The following is a 24972-nucleotide window of genomic DNA, read 5'->3' on the forward strand; positions in this document are numbered from 1 at the left end:
TGGTGATGAGCGTTTCCTTGAGTTGGGCAGTTTGACTCTTTGTGTGAGTTTGTGCTCTTCGTAACAGTGTTTAGCAAAACACACAATTAATTGCTAAGAAAGAAACCAAGATTATCAAGATCTCAGTCTCAAAAACTCAAATTAAACAATCTTATTTCTGACAAAAATATATTTTTTATTAATACGTTACTAGCAAAACTTTTTTTTCAACAGGTCACACATTCTGAATTTAAAGTACAAGTTAATATTCTTTAAGGCAAAATTTAAGGTTGTACAACAACAAAAATCTTAGTACCAATTTCCCCTAGCTTTTTTGTTGTTAAATCATTCATTTGGTCATCCCCAAATAAAACAATCTTATTTCTGACCAAAATACATTTTTTATTTATATTTTACTAGCAAAACTTCAAACATCAAACATTCTGAATTTAAAGTACATTACGCGGGAAAAAACATTTTTGACACAGAAATCAAGAATCCGCATATGATACTCAACAATGGTGACATGCTTCATGCCGCAATGCATGCTGGGAGCCAATATAGTATTAAAATCATGGCTCCCAGCATGCATTGCGGCATGAAACATGTTTGTGTGCAATATTTGAGTGCAGTGAACTCATTTTTTTTAGTACATACAACTGTTATAACAGTACTTATAACTGTATAAATAGTACATTATCATTATGTGTCTGTCGTATATAAAACGCATCATTGTTCTGATACATGGATTATGGACAAGCCTGTATGATTCACTCTTCTTCTGGATCAGTTTCTGCTTCAATCATATACGGCTGAATTAAACTCATATTTCCACAGTTGAGCGAGTGGGTCATGTGATCCGAGCTGCTGTGAGTGAGTGGAGGCGGGGCTCATTTGCATATTCATGAAGCAAGGGTGACGAGTTACATTGAAGCTATTTTAAGGCATGACATTTTTATTTTATTAGGAAAAAACGCTTAAATGTGTCATTTTGATGATCAAAGATGCGTTTAAAGGAATAAAGCTATAGACTGCTTGGGGGACTTTAATGTGATTGTATTACCGTGACTGCGGCAGCCCCTTTTTCCCCAGATCCATCCTCACTCTCTCCCCCACGTGTCTGTAAATCTCCACCAGGCAGTTCATCGCCCCGTCTCGAACCTGAGGACCAACATATTCATTTACAAGATGCTCTTTACTCAAAACTAATAATACAGTACACTGCAAACGCCACACAGAGAGACACTGATCTAACAATAACTACTGTATGTTCAAAAGCACTGCTTAATGCATAATATACAGCACACTATTTTTTTTTATATTATGTGAAACTGTACACAATATGCAACACACCAGATTTGTACATGACTTCACCGCGCTGCATCAAATAATTAAAGAATAAGAAATCAACAATTCATTCTGTGTTCATGTCACGTACAGTGAAGGCCTATGTTATTTTTTACTTGGAATTGTATATAATATAATAATAAAAATTATAATAAAATAGGCCCATATGATTTACTTTAATGCTATAAAAAATTATTATAATATAATAATATAATATAATATAATTAATATAATATACTATAATATAATATAATATAATATAATATAATATAATATAATATAATATAATATAATATAATATAATATAATATAATATAATAACTTGTAATCGCATATAATATAATATTAAAAATGATATAAATAAGGCCCATATAATTTACATTAATGCTGTGAAAAATATAATATAATATAATATAATATAATATAATATAATATAATATAATATAATATAATATAATATAATATAATATAATATAATATAATATAATAACTTGTACTCGCATATATTATAATATTAAAAATGATAATAAATAAGGCCCATATAATTTACATTAATGCTGTGAAAAATATAATATAATATAATATAATATAATATAATATAATATAATATAATATAATATAATAACTTGTAATCGCATATAATATAATATTAAAAATTATATAAATAAGGCCCATATAATTTACATTAATGCTGTGAAAAATATAATATAATATAATATAATATATAATATAATATAATATAATATAATATAATATAATATAATATAATTAATATAATATAATATAATAACTTGTAATCGAATATAATATAATATTAAAAACGATAATAAATAAGGCCCATATAATTTACATTAATGCTGTGAAAAATGTAATAATATAATATAATATAATATAATATAATATAATACAATATAATATAATATAATATAATATAATATAATATAATATAATATAATATAATATAATATAATATAATATAATAACTTGTAATCGAATATAATATAATATTAAAAACGATAATAAATAAGGCCCATATAATTTACATTAATGCTGTGAAAAATATAATATAATTAATATAATATAATATAATCGTATATAATATAATAAACGATAATAAAACAGGCCATATAATTTTCTTTAATGCTGTGAAAGATATAATATAATATAATTAATATAATATATAATTAATATAATATATAAATACGATAATAAAACAGCCCCTTATGATTTACTTTAATACTGTGAAAAATATAATATAATATAATATAATATAATATAATATAATTAATATAATATAATATAATATAATATAATATAATATAATATAATATAATATAATATAATATAATATAATAACATGGAACCGCATATAATATAATAATAAAAACGATAATAAAACAGGCCATATAATGTACTTTAATGCTGTGAAAAATATAATATATAATATAATATATAATTAATATAATATAATATATAATTACTTGGAATCGTATATAATATAATATGATATAAATATTGTAATAATGTAAATCTAGTAAGCACTCAGTAACGTTATATAATGTGCTCAATGTCAGGCGCAGTTCCTGTGATGACCAGCAGGCGGCGCCACAGACCACAAAACTACAACCGCAGCCATTTCATGACCCCGAGAAGAGACTCAAGTCTGTGGAAGTGAAGAGAAACACTCGCCTGGCTGGTGGGGTCTCCCAAAAGATGACAGATGTGAGGAACAATCTTGCTGAGGGTTAAGCCGTGGGCTCCATATCTGCAAAACACAAAAAGGAACACGATTTAGACATATATATGTATATTAAAAAAAAACAGTTGAAATGAAACTCAACTGTAAATCTGCCGGATACATACACATTGAGAGTGGAAATAAGGCAAAAGCACACGGCTTCTCTGGTCCTGCTGTTTTTATGTCTGAAGCCGCCCAGCATTCGGTCCCACACATACTGCAAATAAAGATGCTTTATGAGTTTAAGCACAGTTTAAAGAGCGGTTCAGCCTAAAGCGGGACGAGGGAGAGTTTCACCTGCGGATTGGCCGCTTGATCCATGATTTTCAACAGGAGCGACTGTGCCTGATCTCGAACCTGGTCCTTAGAATCGCCTAAACGATCGATTAAACTGGGCAGAACTGACAGAACAAGAACACTTAAAAAAAAATACAATTCAATATATGAATAAAACACAATATTATGAAATGCTTCACCTGTTCCTATTTGTGTTTTGAAGCGCTCCTGTAGTCTGGTCACTAGAGCGGACACTATGTCCATTCCCAGCAGCGCCACCTTAAAAACACACAAAAATATCATTTATACAAATAAAACAAGATAAAAGTAGGATGTTTTACTCAAATAGATCAATAACGTGCATTACAAATGACACTGAGTAACATTTTAAAGTCAAAACTGCACTTTTTGCAAGTCAGAGACTGTATGCAAATTACAACCGCAAAGGATTGTGGGTAATTCCCACTGTAGTGCATTTTAAAGTCAAATATTCTCCAAAATAAGGGTTTTTTCTTGTAAATAACCACTGAATCGTTTCATGTAAAACATGGTGAATCACACAAGCACAGTGTGAGCTGTTTGTCGATCTCACGGTTACCATCACTGAGAAGAGCAGCAGGACTGAAGGAAGCCATTGGCTGCGCAGCAGACATTAACCTTCCTTGTCTGGGGGTGGATTGGGCTGTTCTATGAACGTATAGTGAGAACATCCCTGCTAACACCTAACCAACACATCCAGCATCACCTGAGCTATCTAGCCCAGGCTATGGTGCAATTTTTGGAACCCTTTTCAGGATATAGTCACAAAGAAAGAACGAGTAAATGGATGGAAATACAAGCGCCCTCTTGTGTTCAAATGAGGTCCTACACCATCAAAAAACATTTTCTACTATGCACATGAGTGCAATAACATGATCAGCAAATGCATTAAAAACTATAGTGTAATATAACATTTACATTATAACTAAGAACACTTGCAAATTTAAATGCAAAATATATGGAAATCATTTCTAATTTCGATAAAAAAAATAGCATATGTTGTGATTAAGGCATTAAATATTAATGCATGAAATATAAAATTTAAAAGACATTAAATATAATTTACATTTATAATATTATTATATATTAAATCAAATGGCATTAAATATTGTTCGCCAGCAACGTGTGCATGAATAGCTAATATTTTGTGCATGTTATATGAAACTTTTTTGAGCTATATGCAAAACATTTGAGTGAATTTGTTTCTTCTTATATTAAAATCTGCATGGCGGTTTCATAATGAACTGAACAAATTTCAAAACTATATATATATATATATATATATATATATATATATATATAAATATATATATATATATATATACAAAAAGCACAACTAGTTTCCGTCAAAATAAAAGCTCAACTCGTTTCAGTCAAAATAAAAAACAAAACGTTAGATTTCCGTCAAAATAAAAGCTCAACTAGTTTCTGCCAAAATAAAAACAAAACGGTAGGTTAACGTCAAAATAAAAGCTCAACTAGTTTCTGCCAAAATAAAAACAAAACGTTAGATTTCCGTCAAAATAAAAGCTCAACTAGTTTCTGCCAAAATAAAAACAAAACGGTAGGTTAACGTCAAAATAAAAGCTCAACTAGTTTCTGCCAAAATAAAAGCTCAACTAGTTTCTGCCAAAATAAAAACAAAATTGCAGGTTTCCGTCAAAATAAAAGCTCAACTAGTTCCCATCAAAATAAAAGCTCAACTAGTTTCTGCCAAAATAAAAACAAAATGGGAGGTTTCCGTCAAAATAAAAGCTCAACTAGTTTCCATCAAAATAAAAACAAAATGGCAGGTTTCGCTCAACTGCAGTTTCTGTCAAAATAAAAACACTTGCAAATTTAAATGCACAAATGCAAAATATATGGAAATCATTTCTGATTTCGATAAAAAATAGCATATGTTGTGATTAAGGCATTAAATATTAATGCATGAAATATTAAATTTAAAAGACATTAAATATAATTTACATTTATAATATTATTATATATTAAATCAAATGGCATTAAATATTGTTCGCCAGCAACGTGTGCATGAATAGCTAATATTTTGTGCATGTTATATGAAACTTTTTGAGCTATATGCAAAACGTTTGAGTGAATTAATTTCTTCTTATATTAAAATCTGCATGGCGGTTTCATAATGAACTGAACATATTTCAAAACTTATAATAATCATAATAAAATGTCTCTAATGTTGTTTTTCGCCATTGCTTTGGTAATGTATCCGTCAAGCAGAAGTGCAATATGGCTTTTGCCCTTATCAAATCACAAAAGAGTGATTTATTTAAATTAAGTTTAAGTGTACACTAGAGTATGTTTAGAGCGAAGCTCACGCCATCATCTTGTGATCCTGTGTTTTATAGGAAGATGGTTACAGTGTTTTCACAGAAACAGCAGTTTTCCTTCAAAATAAAAGCTCAACTATAACTAAAAACTTTGAGTTATAGTTGTAAATGTTTTATGTGTCTTTAATGTTAAATAATAATAATAATAATAATAATAATAATAATAATAATATATATATATATATATATATATATATATATATATATATATATATATATATATATATATATATATATATATATATATATATATATATACAAAAAGCACAACTAGTTTCCGTCAAAATAAAAGCTCAACTCTTTTCAGTCAAAATAAAAACAAAACGTTAGATTTCCGTCAAAATAAAAGCTCAACTAGTTTCTGGCAAAATAAAAACAAAATGGCAGGTTTCGGTCAAAATAAAAGCTCAACTAGTTTCTGCCAAAATAAAAGCTCAACTAGTTTCTGCCAAAATAAAAGCTCAACTAGTTTCTGCCAAAATAAAAACAAAATTGCAGGATTCCATCAAAATAAAAGCTCAACTAGTTTCTGCCAAAATAAAAGCTCAACTGCTGTTTCCGTCAAAATAAAAGCTCAACTAGTTCCCATCAAAATAAAAGCTCAACTAGTTTCCGTCAAAATAAAAGCTCAACTAGTTCCCATCAAAATAAAAGCTCAACTAGTTTCCGTCAAAATAAAAGCTCAACTAGTTCCCATCAAAATAAAAGCTCAACTAGTTTCCGTCAAAATAAAAGCTCAACTAGTTCCCATCAAAATAAAAGCTCAACTAGTTCCCATCAAAATAAAAGCTCAACTAGTTCCCATCAAAATAAAAGCTCAACTAGTTTCCGTCAAAATAAAAGCTCAACTAGTTCCCATCAAAATAAAAGCTCAACTAGTTCCCATCAAAATAAAAGCTCAACTAGTTTCCGTCAAAATAAAAGCTCAACTAGTTCCCATCAAAATAAAAGCTCAACTAGTTCCCATCAAAATAAAAGCTCAACTAGTTCCCATCAAAATAAAAGCTCAACTAGTTTCCGTCAAAATAAAAGCTCAACTAGTTCCCATCAAAATAAAAGCTCAACTAGTTTCCGTCAAAATAAAAGCTCAACTGCAGTTTCCATCAAAGTAAAAGCTCAACTGCAGTTTCTGTCAAAATAAAAACAAAATGGGAGGTTTCCGTCAAAATAAAAGCTCAACTAGTTTCCATCAAAATAAAAACAAAATGGCAGGTTTCGCTCAACTGCAGTTTCTGTCAAAATAAAAACAAAATGGCAGGTTTTCATCAAAATAAAAGCTCAACTAGTTTCTGCCAAAATAAAAACTAAATGGCAGGTTTCCTTTAAAATAAAAGCTCAACTGCCGTTTACATCAAAATAAAAGCTCAACTAGTTTCCATTAAAATAAAAGCTCAACTGCAGTTTCTGTCAAAATAAAAACAAAATGGCAGGTTTTCATCAAAATAAAAGCTCAACTAGTTTCTGCCAAAATAAAAACTAAATGGCAGGTTTCCTTTAAAATAAAAGCTCAACTGCCGTTTACATCAAAATAAAAGCTCAACTAGTTTCCATTAAAATAAAAGCTCAACTAGTTTCCATCAAAATAAAAGCTCAACTAGTTTCCATTAAAATAAAAGCTCAACTGCAGTTTCTGTCAGAATAAAAGCTCAACTGCAGTTTCTGTCAGAATAAAAGCTCAACTGCAGTTTCTGTCAGAATAAAAGCTCAACTGCAGTTTCCATCAAAATAATAATAATACATTTGATTTATAATGCGTTTTTTTTAAAACCCAAAGCGCTACAGTAAAATAGAACAGAAACAACAAGAGCAATACAACAATTAATCTTAAGTCTTAAATAAAAGTGTCTAAATCAACTTTTTAAAATGACCCAACGTTGGTGCATTTCTGATGGAAAGAGGAAGCACATTGTATAGCTTGGGGGCTTTGTATGAAAAGGCTCTTTCAAAATGAATTTCTGTATGAAAATAAAAGCTCAACTGCAGGTTCCATCAAAATAAAAGCTCAACTGCAGTTTAAAAGTTCAAGGGTTCATCTCTTGCATTTAGAAGCTTGTTTCATCCACTGAATAAAAAAATAAAAAAGGTAATTGCAACTTTTTATCTCACAATTGTGACTTTTTTCCTCAGAACTGCGTGATATAAACTCACAATTGTGAGTTATAAAGTCAAAATTGCGAAATATAAGTCAAAATACATATTTTTTTCTTTGTTCAATTTGAACATTGAACATGGGTTGAAAAAGCTCTTCATTTTGAACTTTCTTCCATTGTCCACCCCCATAGTCTCACACTGCTATATATAGGGTTGTATGAACCAGACGCATGCTTTCTCCACTCAACATGCAGCAGATCACACGCCATGTTTAAATAACCATATGGTTTATTACAACATTTGAATGTTTATTCCATGACATTCGTCCTAACTGTGACTTTGAGCATGTGTGAGGTAAAATAAGATGTCCCGTGTTGCAGTGGGACCCCTCGCTGTCCTCATTACGGAGAGTGGGGTGATTACTCTCGCTGGGTTTCCAGGCCAGCTGTGGGACGAGCGCTCTGATTGGCTGCGGCGGCTCAGGCGTTTGTGAGCTGTTAAACGTTTGTTAAAGGAGTCAAGAGGTGCGATGAACACATGCACAATGCACATCAATTCATGTTTATTAATTAAGAGCTTATATTGCGTCGCAGACCTGTCAAACAATCTATTTGTCCAGCTTTGAAAACAACAATTAGATAGATTATCGATTCGATTTATCTAATTAAAATGTATTTTATTACCCGTGTGTCTCTAAGAGTGTCATTACAGTAACAGTACAGCAGCTCTGCTATTAATGCATCTAGACATCACTCAAGCTGAACTACATTCACTGTAGAGCACTCACACTAACACACACACACACACACACCGTCTTTACAGTCAACCCGTTTTCTGCACACTCAGATGAAATCCAATGAAATTCTGATGATTGTGAGTGAAATATATGCATTAAAGGGATATTTTACCCTGTGTTGTTCCATTTCTTTCTTCTGCAGATCACAGAAAAGAGACGTTGACAAATAAGCTGCCAGAAGCAGTGAATTTTCCCACGATCGGTTTTGCTTAAAGGGGGGTCTAATGCTTTTTCATGACTTATTTACACTGTTAAAGAGATGATTCTCATGCTAAACAACATGGAGAAAATAAAAAAACAAGTTGGACGTATGACGGAGTATTTCTGTGCCAAATACACTCCTTCATGGCCCTGTATGACGTCATAAAGGGCAGAATTACTTGTATGGGCACTTCTCCCGGATGAGCGCACACACACACACTCACACACACACACACACACACACACACACACACACACACACACACACACACACACACACACACACATCAACCAGAGCGAGAGCAAGAGCGCATCCATCAACGAGCTTCGTTCAGGTTATGGGAGCCATCGGTGGCGCTGCCATTTTGTTTTTAGATCACAAAATCACACTCACACACACACACACACACACACACACTAAAGAAGTGTGTTTCTGATGTGATGGAAAGATCACCTTGTTCAGCTTCCCAAATAACCCAGTGTTAAGGGAACAGTGGATGCAGTTTGTGTTTCCAGAGTTCTGCAAGTGTGTGTGTGTTTGTTCCTGATCATGAGTGGAAACCTCAGGCGGGAGTGAAACTGCATCAAATGTGTGTGTTTTGTTGGCAATCGTGTAAGTGCATATGATGTGAACAACACCAACATATAGAGAATCAAGAGTTATCCAGGGATAATGCCATGATGTGTGTGTGTGTGTGTGTGTGTGTGTGTGTGTGTGTGTGTGTGTGTGTGTGTGTGTGTGTGTGTGTGTGTGTGTGTGTGTGTGTGTGTGTGTGTGTGTGTGTGTGTGTGTGTGTGTGTGTGTGTGTGTGTGTGTGTGTGTGTGTGTGTGTGTGTGTGTGTGTGTGGGCATGTTTTTGTGAAATATCAGGACACAAATGTGTATAATGACATGGGTATTACAAAAAGAGGGTGAAATATGAGGAGGTTTCCCATGTCCTCACTTTTCAAAATGCTTATAAATCACACAGAACAAGGTTTTGTGTGTGTGTGTGTGTGTGTGTGTGTGTGTGTGTGTGTGTGTGTGTGTGTGTGTGTGTGTGTGTGTGTGTGTGTGTGTGTGATGGGTAGGTTTAGGGGCAGGGGCAGTGTAAGGGGATAGAAAATACGGTTTGTACGGTATAAAAACCATTATGTCCTCACATTTCACAAAAACAAACGTGTGTGTGTGTGCGTGTATGTGTGTGTGTGTATGTGTGTGTACTCGTGACTCTTTAGCTCCGCCCACTGCACGCCTCCACGGACTCGGCTGTTTTCAGAAAGAATCAGTACACTCACTGTCTTTTATAAATCTGATAAAACTAAAGACTCTTGTGAGATATGAAGGATCAACACTACTCTATAGATACTCAAGATTAACATGAGATTGGCAGAAACTGTGTGTGTTAGGTCCCTTTAAACCATTTATGCCCTTTATGTGTCTATACGTCAAAGACAACAGCACAAGTACAGGAGAGTACTAAAATGACAAAGAACCGGATTCACTACACTTTTGCACAATTGTGCGTCCACACTGAGACCTGAGCCATCCGGAGTCACACAAACCAGCTCACACACAAATGTGAAAATTGTCCTCATCTTGACCAACAGAACACAGTGGGCACAATTCTGTCTCTCACAAACACCCACAATCTCGACTTTAAAGGGATAGTTCACCCAAAAATGAAAATTAGCCCATGATTTACTCACCCTCAAGTCATCCTAGGTGTATATGACATCCTTCTTTCAGACGAAACAATCAGAGTTTAGGAGAAAGTGTAAGGCTTAATGCTTCCACATTTCCGACATGTTTGCTGCATTTAGAAGTGTGCATTGACATTCTTCAATAAAAAAATATTTTGATTTACTAATAATAATAATATATTTACTACATAAAAAATGATGGTAATATTTCACTGTAAAATAAATAAATTGAGTATTTAAGACAAATATAGTATAATAATAATTTCATTTTATATTGCAAGTGTACAATTACAATAATAACATTTATGGCTTATTTTCTTTTTAAAATTTAAACCATGAACTTTTATTTTGACGGAAAAACAAATGCATGAATTTGATGCGCCTCTCTCACACGCGCTGGTTGCTATATTTGATCGCGTCATCAAAAACCTCATTGTTCGGTAAAATTTATTTTTTCACTTATTCGGCCGAAAGTGCAATTTTTGCTATTTTCGGCTGAGTAATTTCAGTTGGCGAACATTCAATGTATCCCTAGTTTAATATGAAAGGCCGCCTGGGGGAAGCTAGACATTTTACTTTATAACGTGCTAAATATGGACATTTTTCAGTTTCCACACACTCCTGCGAACTTTAGCAGGCAACCGTGCCAAAAAAACACACATTTTACCCCCCAAACTGCATTTTTTTAGGGAGCTCTTTTGGCGAGTGTTGTTTTTTTTCGACTCTCTGATTGGTTGGAATCCGAACAGCATCATGGGTAATGTAGTTTGTCACCAGGAATTCCACTGTTAAAATATTAGATGAAAAACATTAGAAATGTATTCTTACAAAATTCTTCATTCTTGCATTTTTCTTACAAAAACCCATCGATTCGCTTCAGAAGGCCTTTATTAACCCCTGGAGCCGTGTGGAGTACATTTATGATGGATGGATGCACTTTTTTGGGCTTCAAATTTTTTTCAGTCCCATTATAAAGCTTGGAAGAAGGCAGGACATTTTTAATATAACTCCGAATTGTTTTTGTCAGAAAGAAGAATGTCATATACACCAAGGATGGCCTAGGTGGGGTAGTAGAAACTATCCTAGTTTCTAGCATCAACAAACACAACTGCAAAACAATAACTGTTCAGTTTCCACACACTCCTGCCATTGGTCAAACAGAAATACAAAGAGATACAGATAGCCCCGCCTCCAATCTCACGCCATTGGCTGGCTGGTCAAATAAACACATTTAACTCCTCCTGCTATTCAAGTGACTTTCTATACATCTCCTCCAGTTAGTCAACTGACAAAACCATTAGACAACCATCAGGTTACAAATACAGTCAGTAAGCTATTTTAATATTCTCCGGCTGAATCATCCCTCACTTCTCCAGCAGGCCATTGAAGCCCACGCAGATACATGATCTCTCTCAGATTTAGACTGATGTGAGAAGTGCTTACCAACAAAAGAGAAGCTGCAGTTATCTGTCAAAATAAAAGCTTCATGGTTTTACGTTTGAAAAGAAATTAAGAGTCATTAACTCTACAGTTGCAATGTAAAATAAAGTATTATTACTTAATAAAATATTATTATAACCAAATTAGCCATATTGATATATAACACCAAATTGTACAGCCCTACAAACACTGCATTTTTTTTACTGCATTTTCAATCACAATTCCAATTTTTATCACAAAATTCACAATTAGATTTTTTCATCTTCTTTTAGACCTTCATCAAATTCATGCATTTGTTTTTCCGTCAAAATAAAAGTTCATGGTTTAAATTTTAAAAAGAAAATAAGCCATATTGATATATAACACCAAATTGTACAGCCCTACAAACACTGCATTTTTTTTACTGCATTTTCAATCACAATTCCAATTTTAACACAAAATTCACAATTAGATCTTTTAATCTTCTTTTAGACCTTCATCAAATTCATGCATTTGTTTTTCCGTCAAAATAAAAGTTCATGGTTTAAATTTTAAAAAGAAAATAAGCCATAAATGTTATTATTGTAATTGTACACTTGCAATATAAAATGAAATTATTATTATACTATATTTGTCTTAAATACTCAATTTATTTATTTTACAGTGAAATATTACCATCATTTTTTATGTAGTAAATATATTATTATTATTAGTAAATAAAAATATTTATATTATTATTATTATTGGGTGTATTATATATATTTTGTGTGCAAATTGACTGGTAATGGCATAATACATTGCAATAAGCTCAGTGGAAAAATAGGCTTTATCTAAAAGGATAATAAACAAACTTATATTTAATTCAAAACAGAAAGTAATTATTAAAAATAGTTGTGTTTTTGTCAGAGTTTTAGGGATAATTTTGTTTAATAACAGACTATCATACACGTTTTATCTAGTTCTCATATTTACAATAACATTACTTTAGTTTAATTCAATTCAAAAAATGTCACTTTTAAAATGTGTTTGAACCTATGGTGTATAATTAGGGCATTAGCGCAGAAAATCTGTGGGATGGAATTTCATATTTGAAAATATGAATACCACACTCTTATTACTAGTTTAAGTATAACCAAATTACCATAAATTAATATTCAAGGTGTGGGCGGGGATTCATAGAAATAAAATCCTTGGGATGACAGGAGTCTGTGGAAATATGTGTATCTTTCCATTGAAAGTGTGCGTCTGGTCATGGGTGAAATCTAGCAGCAGATGTTCAGAGAGAATACCAGAGAAAACAGCTGCAAAGTCAGATGCAAAATAAAGATTTGTTTACAGACTGACACTGTCGTTCAAATGGGATTTAATCCAGAGACGCTCCCTGAAAAAAACACACACAGTTTTTGAACATCGGACAAAAAGGAAAGACTGTGAAGCTTTAGTGAGGGAAAGAACTACAATCCTAGCCTGACGTTGTCATACTCAATTCTAGAGAGAATATGAGTCTGATACTGCTCCGTTTGGCTGTGATTATGGGGCTTGTCTCAACCGAACCAGGAAAGACCTCAAGTGGATATTTAGACCCAGGAATGCGAATTTTAGCAGGCAACCCTGCCAAAAAAACACACATTTTACCGAAACGGCATTTTTAACTGGGGCTAAACGTTAACGTTGGGCTAAATTCGGCTGGCATCCAGGCAGGCTACTACAATTCCATGAAGCATTGCAAACAGAACGATCAAATTAAAAACGATATATTTTAAATTTATTGCAAAATGTGCATATTAAGAAACCCCAAACCATCACTGACACTGGACCTCAAGCAACGTGGATTGTGTGCCTCTTCTCTCTTCCTCCAAACTCTGGGACTGGGATAACTTTGGACCACTTTTTTTCCTTTTTGTCTTTAGCCCAGGCGAGACGCTTCTGACGCTGTCTGTTGTTCAAGAGTGGCTCGACACAAGGAGTGCGACAGCTGAAACCCATGTCTTGCATACGTCTGTGTGTAGTGGTTCTTGAAGCACTGACTCCAGCTGCAGTCCACTCTTTGTGAATCTCCCCCACATTTTTGAATGGGTTTTGTTTCACAATCCTCTCCAGGGTGCGGTTATCCCTATTGCTTGTACACTTTTTTCTACCACATCTCATCCTTCCCTTCGCCTCTCTATTAATGTGCTTGGACACAGAGCTCTGTGAACAGCCAGCCTCTTTTGCAATGACCTTTTGTGTCTTGCCCTCCTTCTGCAGGGTGTCAATGGTCGTCTTTTGGACAACTATCAAGTCAGCAGTGTTCCCCATGATTGTGTCGCCTACAGAACTAGACTGAGAGACCATTTAAAGGCCTTTGCAGGTGTTTTGAGTTAATTATCTGATTAGAGTGTGGCACCAGGTGTCTTCAATATTGAACTTTTTCACAATATTCACATTTTCTGTGATACTGAATTTGGGATTTTCCTTAGTTGTCCGTTATAATCATCAAAATTAAAAGAAATTTGAACATTTGAAATATATCAGTCAGTGTGTAATGAATAAATATAATATACAAGTTTCACTTTTTGAATGGAATTAGTGAAATAAATCAACTTTTTGATGATATTCTAACTATATGACCAGCACCTGTATATATATATATATATATTATACCAACATTTCAGTATTTTCAGAGCGTAGATGGATCGATTTGATTACGTCACACGCAGTGCTTCATGGGAGTGGCCGGAGCTTAAGAGCTCTTTTGGCAAGTGTTACTTTTTTCGACTCTCTGATTGGTTGGAATCCGAACGGTATCATGGGTAATGTAGTTTGTCACCAGGAATTCCACTGTAAAAATATTAGATAAAAAAACATTAGAAATGCCTGAAAGTTTAATCTGAAGTACTAATAGGGCTATTACTAAAAAAAAAAATTATTAATTATTTAAATAAATAAATGAAAATAAAAGTAAAACAAAAGGTGCATCAAAACATTACAAATTCTGATTTGAAGCCAAAAAGTTTTTGAACATCAGACAAAAACAATAGACAGTGAAGCTTTAGTGAAGGAAAGAACTACAAACCCATGAAGCATTGCAAACAGAACGATCAATTTAAAAATGATATTTTATAAACCAACATTTCAGTATTTTGAGAGCGTAGACTCGATTATATCATACGCAGTGATTCATTGGTGTGGGTGGAGCTAAAGAGCTTGCTTTTTTCGACTCTCTGATTGGTTGGAAATCGAACAGCATCATGGGTAATGTAGTTTGTCACCAGGAATTCCACTGTTAAAATATTAGATAAAAAACATTAGAAATGCCTGAAAGTTTAAAAAAGTGAAAGTACTAATAGCACGCAGTGCTTCATGGGAGTGGGCGGAGCTAAAGAGCTCTTTTGGCGAGTGTTGCTTTTTTCGACTCTCTGATTGGTTGGTATCCGAACAGCATCATGGGTAATGTAGTTTGTCACCAGAAATTCCACTGTTAAACACTATTATTTTAAAAATAAGCTGAAATAATGCCGGCTGACAGCTTCAACAGAAGCAAATACCATCGATTAACAACCTCATTGCTCACAGTAGATCCGTCTTTAAAGGTTTATAAGTTATCATTCAAAATCAATCTCCCTATGGAGAAAATTAATGGAGCTTTTGCTTCCAAAATCCGACTGTTGCACACTATTGAGAGCTTAAATAAAGTCGAAGGTAAATCAGTAAAATAATAAAAATGTTTCTCAAACAGAACATTGTTTTCTGGCTAAAGCATTAGAATATAAAGCAGTGAAAAAGACTCAAGACCTCCTCCAAATGCATTTAGATGCTTTCTGTAAACTCTAGACAGCGTCTAGACAGCAGTTCAGATTTACTCACTGAAATACACACAATGTCAGTAAATTATAAGCATAAACCGCGTTTTTAATTTAATACAAACTGCCTGCCATCCAAAAACGCAGTCCTGTGAAATTATAAACCAGAGTTTCCACTCAAACTCAAGCTTCAGAAAAGAGACAAACCCAAGCTCAGTCCCACTGAACTGAGTGATTCGCCCTTCCTGAGATGATAACAAATGCTTTTATCATCCTCAGCAATCATTTCCACTGCTACAACATTTAGCAAATCAATTTTGCACCTATGCCATGCGCCTCTAATGCAACCTGAAACCACTTCATTGTCATGCACGCTTATAAATCATGAATAAAAACTCCTGGAACGTGCATCAACCAAATGCAATCAACAATAGCGGTTAGTGAATTACAGTCTCTGCTCGGCTTCTAATGGGGAAAATGCCCTTTTTCTCACAAACTCTCTCACCTTGAAATTACTTGCATTGACCCATGAGGTCGCCAGACTGTCCACCATCCTGTCCAGCATGGTCTGATCATGTTCCAAGTCATGTGACTTCTGTCTGTCCAGGATGTAGTCTATGATTTCCGGTCCAACTTGAAACCGACGTCCAACCTCTTTCTGCGTGACCTGCGTCACTATGTACTCCATGTTGGGCTCCATGACTTTGTCAAGACGGACCACGAACACATAAACACACAAAAACTGGCCTGAAAACAACCGGTGATATTATTAATCCAAAGACAGAATCCAAGAGGACGCTGGAAGTACGAATGCGGGTTTGCGGACGGCACCGATGCAACATGTGTTGATATTATAACCAACAGATCAAACACTGATGCTGCAAAACCTTCTGCCAGGAAACCGGGTCAAACCAGTCCATCATTGTAACGAAGTCCAGTTCCACGTCTCAGGTCAAGCCCTGCAATGCAAATTAAAATAGTCATTTGTGTTGCATGCATTTATTCACAGGCCAAGTATTATAAAAACTGAATGATCACTTTAACCCTATAAAGCCTACTGTATCATCTTACATATCAATATCATATATAATCTTCCATATGATGGTTGATGTGCTCAGAATATTTTAATAAATTAAACAATTAATAAAATCAAGATATGGTGTGTTTAATACCGATTATAAGTGTCCAAATAATACTGTTTTATTTATGATAAAAGATGTATGAATATGTACAGTTACGCTTTATTTGAAGGAGTCCTTGTTACAGTGTAATTATACATTTAAGTACTGAGTAATAATATTTAACTGCATGTATTTACTATAGGGTTAGGACTAGGGTTTGTATTAGGGTTAGTTGCAATGTAATTATGCATAATTTATAGTTATTACTATAGTAAATACATGTAAAATGTACAACAAGGATACTAAAATAATGTTTCTGAATAAACATGATGAACTGAGGGTAGGGAAACGTTAAAATAATGTTATAATAGCGTTAGGGGAAACGTCAGAATGACGTTTGGGGAACATTAGAATAATGTTAGGGGAAACGTCAGAATGACGTTTGGGGAACATTAGAATAATGTTAGGGAAATGTTAGAATAACGTTAGGAAAACATCAGCGTAACGTTAGAATAATGTTAGGGGAAACGTCAGAATAATTTTAGAATAACGTTAGGGGAAATGTCGTTGGGGAAACGTAAGAATAATGTTATAATAACGTTAGGAAAGCATCAGAATAACGTTAGAATAATGTTAGGGGAAACGTCAGAATAATGTTAGAATAATGTTAGGGGAAATGTCGTTAGGGGAAATGTTAGAATGTTAGAATAACGTTAGGGGAAACGTCAGAATAACGTTAGAATAATGTAAGGGGAAACGTCAGAATAATGTTAGAATAACGTTAGGGGAAATGTCGTGAGGTGAAACGTCAGAATAATGTTAGAATAACGTTAGGAAAGCATCAGAATAACGTTAGAATAATGTTAGGGGAAACGTCAGAATAATGTTAGAATAACGTTAGGGGAAACGTCAGAATAATGCTAGAATATTGTTAGGAAAGCATCAGAATAACGTTAGAATAATGTTAGGGGAAAGGTCAGAAAAATGTTAGAATAACGTTAGGAAAGTATCAGAATAACGTTAGAATAATGTTAGAATAACGTTAGGAAAGCATCAGAATAACGTTAGAATAATGTTAGGGGAAATGTCAGAATAATGTTAGAATAACGTTAGGGGAAACGTTGTTAAGGGAAACTTCAGAATAATCTAAGAATAACGTTATGAAAGCATTAGAATAACGTTAGAATAATGTTAGGGGAAACGTCAGAATAATGTTAGAATAACTTTAGGGGAAACGTCGTTAAGGGAAATGTCAGAATAATGTTAGGGGAAACGTTAGGGGAAACGTCAGAATAATGTTAGAATAACGTTAGGAAAGCATCAGAATAACGTTAGAATAATGTTAGGGGAAACGTCAGAATAATGTTAGAATAACGTTAGGAAAGCATCAGAATAACGTTAGAATAATGTTAGGGGAAATGTCTGAATAATGTTACAATAACGTTAGGGGAAACGTCTGAATAATGTTAGAATAACGTTAGGGGAAATGTCAGAATGACGTTTGGGGAAAATTAAAATGTTAGGGGAACATTAGAATAACGTTAGGGAAACGTCAGAATAATGTAAAAATAACGTTAGGAAAACATCAGAAGAATTTTAGAATAACGTTAGGGGAAACATAAGAATGACGTTTGGGGAACATTAGAATAATGTTAGAGAATAACGTTAGGAAAAGAGAATAACTTTGTGGAACATTAGAATAACGTTAGGGGAACATTAGAATAACATTAGGGAAAACATCAGAACTACATTAGGGGAACATTAGAATAATCTTAGGGAATAACGTTAGGAAAGTATCAGAATAACGTTAGAATAATGTTAGAATAACGTTAGGAAAGCATCAGAATAACGTTAGAATAATGTTAGGGGAAACGTCAGAATAATGTTAGAATAACGTTAGGAAAGCATCAGAATAACGTTAGAATAATGTTAGGGGAAACGTCAGAATAATGTTAGAATAACGTTAGGGGAAACGTCAGAATAATGTTAGAATAACATTAGGAAAGCATCAGAATAACGTTAGAATAATGTTAGGGGAATGTCTGAATAATGTTACAATAACGTTAGGGGAAACGTCTGAATAATGTTAGAATAACGTTAGGGGAAATGTCAAAATGACGTTTGGGGGAAATTAAAATGTTAGGGGAACATTAGAATAACGTTAGGGAAACGTCAGAATAATGTTAAAATAACGTTAGGAAAACATCAGAATAATTTTAGAATAACGTTAGGGGAAACATAAGAATGACGTTTGGGGAACATTAGAATAATGTTAGAGAATAACTTAAGGAAAAGAGAATAACTTTGTGGAACATTAGAATAACGTTAGGGGAACATTAGAATAACATTAGGGAAAACATCAGAACTACATTAGGGGAACATTAGAATAATCTTAGGGAATAACATTAGGAAAACATCAGAATAACGTTTGGGGAACATTAGAATAATATTAGGGAAATGTTAGAATAATGTTAGAATAACATTCTACAAACCAAAAACTAATCTATTTCTGTTAAGAATACTTTCCTAACCAAAAACCAACCTTAAAAAAATAATGTTCTGGGACAAAGAATTGTTCACTGGATATATAGTTACTTTTATTTTTTATTCATTTTCCTTTCTGAATACCATTAAACTGACAGGTTTTGCTGTGGGGAGAGAGGAACTCAAATAGCATATAGCTATGTTTATAATGTTAGCAAACATTTTGCTTTATTCATCTGTATTTTACATTAATGTAATAATAAAATGCAACTTAACTATCAAAAACCCAATTTTAGTTCTCATCCCCATAATGGGCTCTACTTTTCAATTATCAACTTACATGTAAACGCACATTATTACTTTGAATTTTCAAATAAAAAAGTGGCAGTAACCATGGTTCAGATAGTAATACCTTTGTGATTACCATATCCAAATACCTCGGTATTGATTACATTTCACGGTATGATTAACACGGTATTGTGATACAAATGCAAAATATGATGTAACTTTGCCTCACGTGTCACGTGAGGACATACATGTACCCTATATTTGAAGATATTCACAGTTCACCCATTAAACATTAATGAAGCAGCTGTTGTGATTGCTAACCTAACTTTAGCAGTGTTTAATTTCACAGAGCAGTTGTTTAGCAGCTGTCTGGCTAACAGATCTCAGTATAAACAGGACGGTTTGCTTGACACTTACATGCTAAACAAACCCCGGGCCTTTCAGGGGGAACTCAACGAGTATTACGCGATAAAACAGCGATAAAACATTAGCAACACTAGCTAGCGTCTTGATATCGTTGCTTGGTAACGGCGAAGAACGCACGAGGCCCAAAAAAACGCTGTTTACAAACACGCACATACGCGACCTCGCAAATCTATTTTAAAATATATTTTTTTTACACATAAAATATAACACATGCATGCAAATATATTGTTAACAGATATATTAACCTGCTTAAAAATGTATAGAATAAAAAGCATTTACCTGTGAATAAGATATAATATACAGTACATTTATACAAAGTATTTTTATATAGTATACATTTACCTGTGAATAATATTAATAGTTGTAACCAATATTAGTATATAGTATACAGCATTTATATTTGTCTTGTCGGAATTTTTCCCTTAAAATAAATTCCAGTAGAAGACATAACACGTTTTGTTTGAATGATGTTTAGATATGTTACTGGATTAAAAAAGATAGAATATGCGACTTTTTGCATATGACTAACAAAAAAGTACCTTGGTTTTTCCCATGGCATCAGCATCATTTTATTTCCTAATTTCCTTAGTTGTACGTGCATTCTTTCAGATGGCATCAATAAACTCATAATTAAACGATACTAGATTAATATAGTCTCTAACATTAATTGTACAGTAGGTTTGGGGTGACTTTTAAAAATGCAAAAGGAAGACCAACCCAACGGAGTTTACAGAATGACTAATGAATAAACGCATGCAAACAATGATCGAGACGGAAAGAAATACTACTGTAAACGATGCAACTACAATGTCACAGGATAATGTTTGTTTTGCATGCATGTATGACTGTAGGAATGTATCCAGTGTGGCACAATACAACTGTAGCCTATATGCATAACTACTTTCACTGATAATGCATGCAAAGCCCAGCCATTACAAGCTGAGTCAGAACGCAACTAGTGTGATAAGGGCTGTGAAAAAGCTCGTTTGATAACGGACGTACCTGGCATATCGCTCTAAACCCTCTACATGGGAACCGTTTCCCGTGGGTTGATCATCAGTTGATATTTGGAAGGAAACAGAAGAAATCTCCGCCCATTGTGCGGCTTCAAACATCAAGATGATACTGCGCATGCGCCAGATAAAGCCGAGCTCGGCGCCCTCAGCTGTTACTAGAGAGCAGGTAGAGCGCCATCTGCTGTCTGTTCAACTCAATATCAGCTCCCTGTACGGCAAGCTGTTTTAATATTTATTCATTTCCAGGATATTAATTCTTTATTACATTTTCATGCTAATTCTTGATATTAGGAATTCGATTTCTACTAGTAAAAGCTATAATTCTTGATATCAGTAATTGTATTTTCCCTAGTTAAAGGTGTCATGAACTGGCTTTTTAAAAAAATGTTATACTGTTGTCTGAGGCGGTGTTTATTTCGTTGACGAATAATTTTCGTCATCATTTTCGCATTCATTCATCCCCAATCCAGCGCTCCAAATCGGTTCACAATCAATGAATAGTGCACATTTATGCCAGGAAATTGTTTATGAACTACCGGTAATGCTGATGAATAATGACTTTACTTTACCATGTTTATAATATGTTTTAGACGGTTGTAACAATGCATATTTTATCTCCTGAACTTGAATGAGCTCCTGCAACTGCAATAGTAAGGCGCAGACATTTCAAAATAAGAGTCCCGGTGTATTTCGAGCTTGTTTATAATTAAAAGTCACGCATTATATATTCGTTTTCTGTTACACAATAAACTGTATTTAATTTCATTCCCATTTAATTCATAGTCAGGAGGAAAGACCAGTATTTGACACATATTCAATAAAGTATCAGTGTTATAATAGTTCACTAAAACCATTAAAAAAATCGAAATTAAATAAATGTTAAATTAAAAAAAAAAAACTTCTTTGAAGCTTTAGCTTAACCTGATATGGCCTACTAACTAAAACAGAAATACAAAGTTATAAAAAACTATATAGATCTTTTTAAAAAACAAACAAAAAAGTGAATTGAGCTCTTTCGTGTATTTTTAATGTCAAAAACAAAATTATGTCAAAATGTCAGTTCAAGTGACAGTCGGTTATGTAATACTTAAATGCTTAATGTATTACAATTTAACTAAACTCATTCGATTTTAGTCGGCTAAATCTACTATAGAATTAGTCGACTAAAATGTTATGATATTTAGTCAACTAAAACTAAAAACAATTCAGGTGACTAAAATATGACTAAAACTAAATGGCATTTTAGTCAAAAGACTATGACTAAAACTAAATCAAAATATGCTGTCAAAATTAACACTGATCAACTGATTAACATTTTAATTCATTATTTATCTTCGCGATCAACCCAAATGTAAAGAATACTTTCACTTAAGGAAATGAAACGGCAATATGTAATAAAGGTTGAATTATGTTGGTGCTATTGAAGCGGTAATTGTTAAAATGAAGTTCATCGGCGACTGCTGTGCGCGCGCGTGATCAGAGGTAAATACGGTTTATGGTAAGTAAAGTTTAAATATTCTGCGTCGGTATCAGTTGTTTTTGAAACCATGTTTGCTTTTTTGTAGATTTAACGTAACAAGTTAGAGACCTATGAGTGCTTCATTCTTTTGAGTTTGTGAGTTTAGTTTTAGAAAATAAATGTTTCTGTTGTCTCCTCCCTGTTTACTTCAAAATTTTATGCAACAACAGTATGACTTCTTGTTCACATTTTATTTAAATCATTAATGGTCGTGTTATTCATTGCAGAACTCAAACCAACTATGGAGAAGTGGTCATCCTTCTTGGTCTTCCTTTCTTAAAGGGATAGTTCACACAAATAAAACTGTTGTCATTTACTCACCCTCATGTCTTTCCAAACCCAAAGATTTGTCCATGTTCGGAACACAAATGAAGATATTTTTAATATTCTCATTTTTTGTTGATCCATTTACAGTCTAGATAATCAACATTTTCAAGCTTAAAAAATACAAAGTGATTGTAGAAGTAATCCATACCAATATTTTTGATATCAAACAATCTGTAACAATGCAATACTATCACATGTAAAAGACATGTTTTACTCACATAAGTGTGTTGCACCAGTCCTGTCGGATCCAATATAGAAGGCACACCATTGTGTTTTAATCTCAATATGTCTGCAAATCCTCGACCATGTGTCTTGTTTACAAACGAATCCGTGGTGAAATGAAGCGAACAAACGCGCAACGTCTTCCCCACATGAGCTGGATCTTGACTGTGTTCTTCCACAACCAGGAACAGTGCAATATCTTGCAATCTCCGGCATTTTTATTGCCCGGTAGCGCGATTGGTTTAGCTCAACGAGTTGGTGGGCGGGCTTGAGGCGGCGTTTCAGCACACGATGATGTCAAGGGTTGGCATATTCTGAGATCAAGTGTTTGCTGGGCCTGGTGTCAATTAAAAGCTTTTCTTTGACTAACAAGGAAGTTTTCAGTTCCGAAACTTACAGGATATTCTTATATCACAATTAACTTTTATATATCAATGGCTGAATGAAAAGTTGATTTCTCAATTCATCACCCCTTTAAAATAATTGTCACCATAGGCTGCCATTGTTGATATCAAGAATTGATTTCTTACTAATTTCACATATCAACAATTCTTACTAGTAAAAGTCATAATTTTGAATAATGAGACTATGCGATTACTAGTGCCTATTCTTGATATCAACAACTGAATTGCTTCTAGTAAAAATGTTATTTTTTATATCAACAATTCAACTGTCACTGGTGATAATGTTAATTTCTAATATCATGAATGTGATTGTTACTAGTAAGAAAGTCATTAAAATATCTGAAATTACTCTCCTAATTATTGATATCAGAAAAACATTTTCCGATATCAGAAATAACAAATGTAACATTTTGAAATACATTTACAGATATCAAGAATTTACATTTCAACTAGTGACAATTAATAATAATAATAATAATAATAATAATAAAAATAATATTTTTTTTTTTACATTTATATAACGCTTTTCTAGGCACTCAGAGTAGAGGTCTTCACGGAGCCCCCGAGACCCGTGGACCCGGGACCCGACCCGGGACCCGTACGGGTTCGGGTCTATATTTTAAATGATCAGCCGGGTCCGGGTCGGGTCCCAATCTATTACTACGGGTCCCGGGTCTGTTTAACATTGTGTGCAATACCCGAGTCGATCCGGACTCGGAGAACACCTGCCCGTGATCAGAGTCAGTCAGCACTGCTTGTGTATTTTTTGTAACTTGCAACTGTAAAATTAGGATAAGAAAAGTGTGAGCCGGGAAATAAGGTTTAAAAAAAAGAAAGAAGAAAAACACGAGCGCTCTCTCTTGCTCGCTAGCCTCACGCGCGCTCTCTCTCTCTCTCTCGCTCGCTCTCTCTCTCTCTCTGCAAGCGCACGGTAATAATAATGGTTACCTTCATGAGTGATGTGTGAAAAAAGCTAAAAAACAACGAATATAAAGAAGTTAAACCCACGGGCACCTCTTCTGTCCGGGCATCCTTCATGCATATTGTGGACAAACATGAGAAAAAAGTAAGTGCTGTCTACGTGTGACGCACTGTTGAAGTTTGATTTGAAATTATATTTAAATAATATATTTAAAATCAGCAACAAAATCTCAGTTGAACTGTCATGTGGCGTTCACACCGGACGCGATTCGCGCGAATAATTCGCGCTAATCGCGCGAAGGTGGACGCGTGTACATTTTGAGTTTACTCGCGCGAATCGCGCGTGAAATTCGCGCGAATCGCGTGTGACATTCACTGCACAACAGATGCGAATTCGCGTCATGGGCGGGGCTTCCGCCAGCAGCTCGTCTCGTTGAGAAATGGCTGACATGGGCTGTGTTTACATGTCTTTTTTTTTGTTCATATCTACTGTTAATGTGTGACAAAACGTAGTTTTAAGACTTTTTCAGTCGATAATGTAGTTGTTT

General features: G+C 33.8%; 1 protein-coding gene across 1 annotated transcript in view; it reads right to left on the bottom strand.

Moving 5' to 3' along the window:
• Positions 1–21078, bottom strand: part of LOC307143198 (CLIP-associating protein 1-B) — a 140389-nt gene extending 119311 nt beyond the window's left edge. The window contains exons 1-7 of the mRNA XM_079844526.1: positions 21018–21078; positions 16202–16655; positions 3541–3619; positions 3362–3465; positions 3190–3281; positions 3016–3091; positions 1043–1140 (exon numbers count right to left, since the gene is read on the bottom strand). Of these exons, the coding sequence (XP_079700652.1) occupies positions 1043–1140; positions 3016–3091; positions 3190–3281; positions 3362–3465; positions 3541–3619; positions 16202–16396 (644 nt within the window). The 5' untranslated portion in view covers positions 16397–16655; positions 21018–21078. The remainder of the gene's footprint in view (positions 1–1042; positions 1141–3015; positions 3092–3189; positions 3282–3361; positions 3466–3540; positions 3620–16201; positions 16656–21017) is intronic.
• Positions 21079–24972: the final 3894 nt, after the last annotated feature.

This window comes from Gobio gobio (genome assembly GCF_949357685.1).
Source record: "Gobio gobio genome assembly, chromosome: 19".
NCBI classification, from domain to species: domain Eukaryota; kingdom Metazoa; phylum Chordata; class Actinopteri; order Cypriniformes; family Gobionidae; genus Gobio; species Gobio gobio.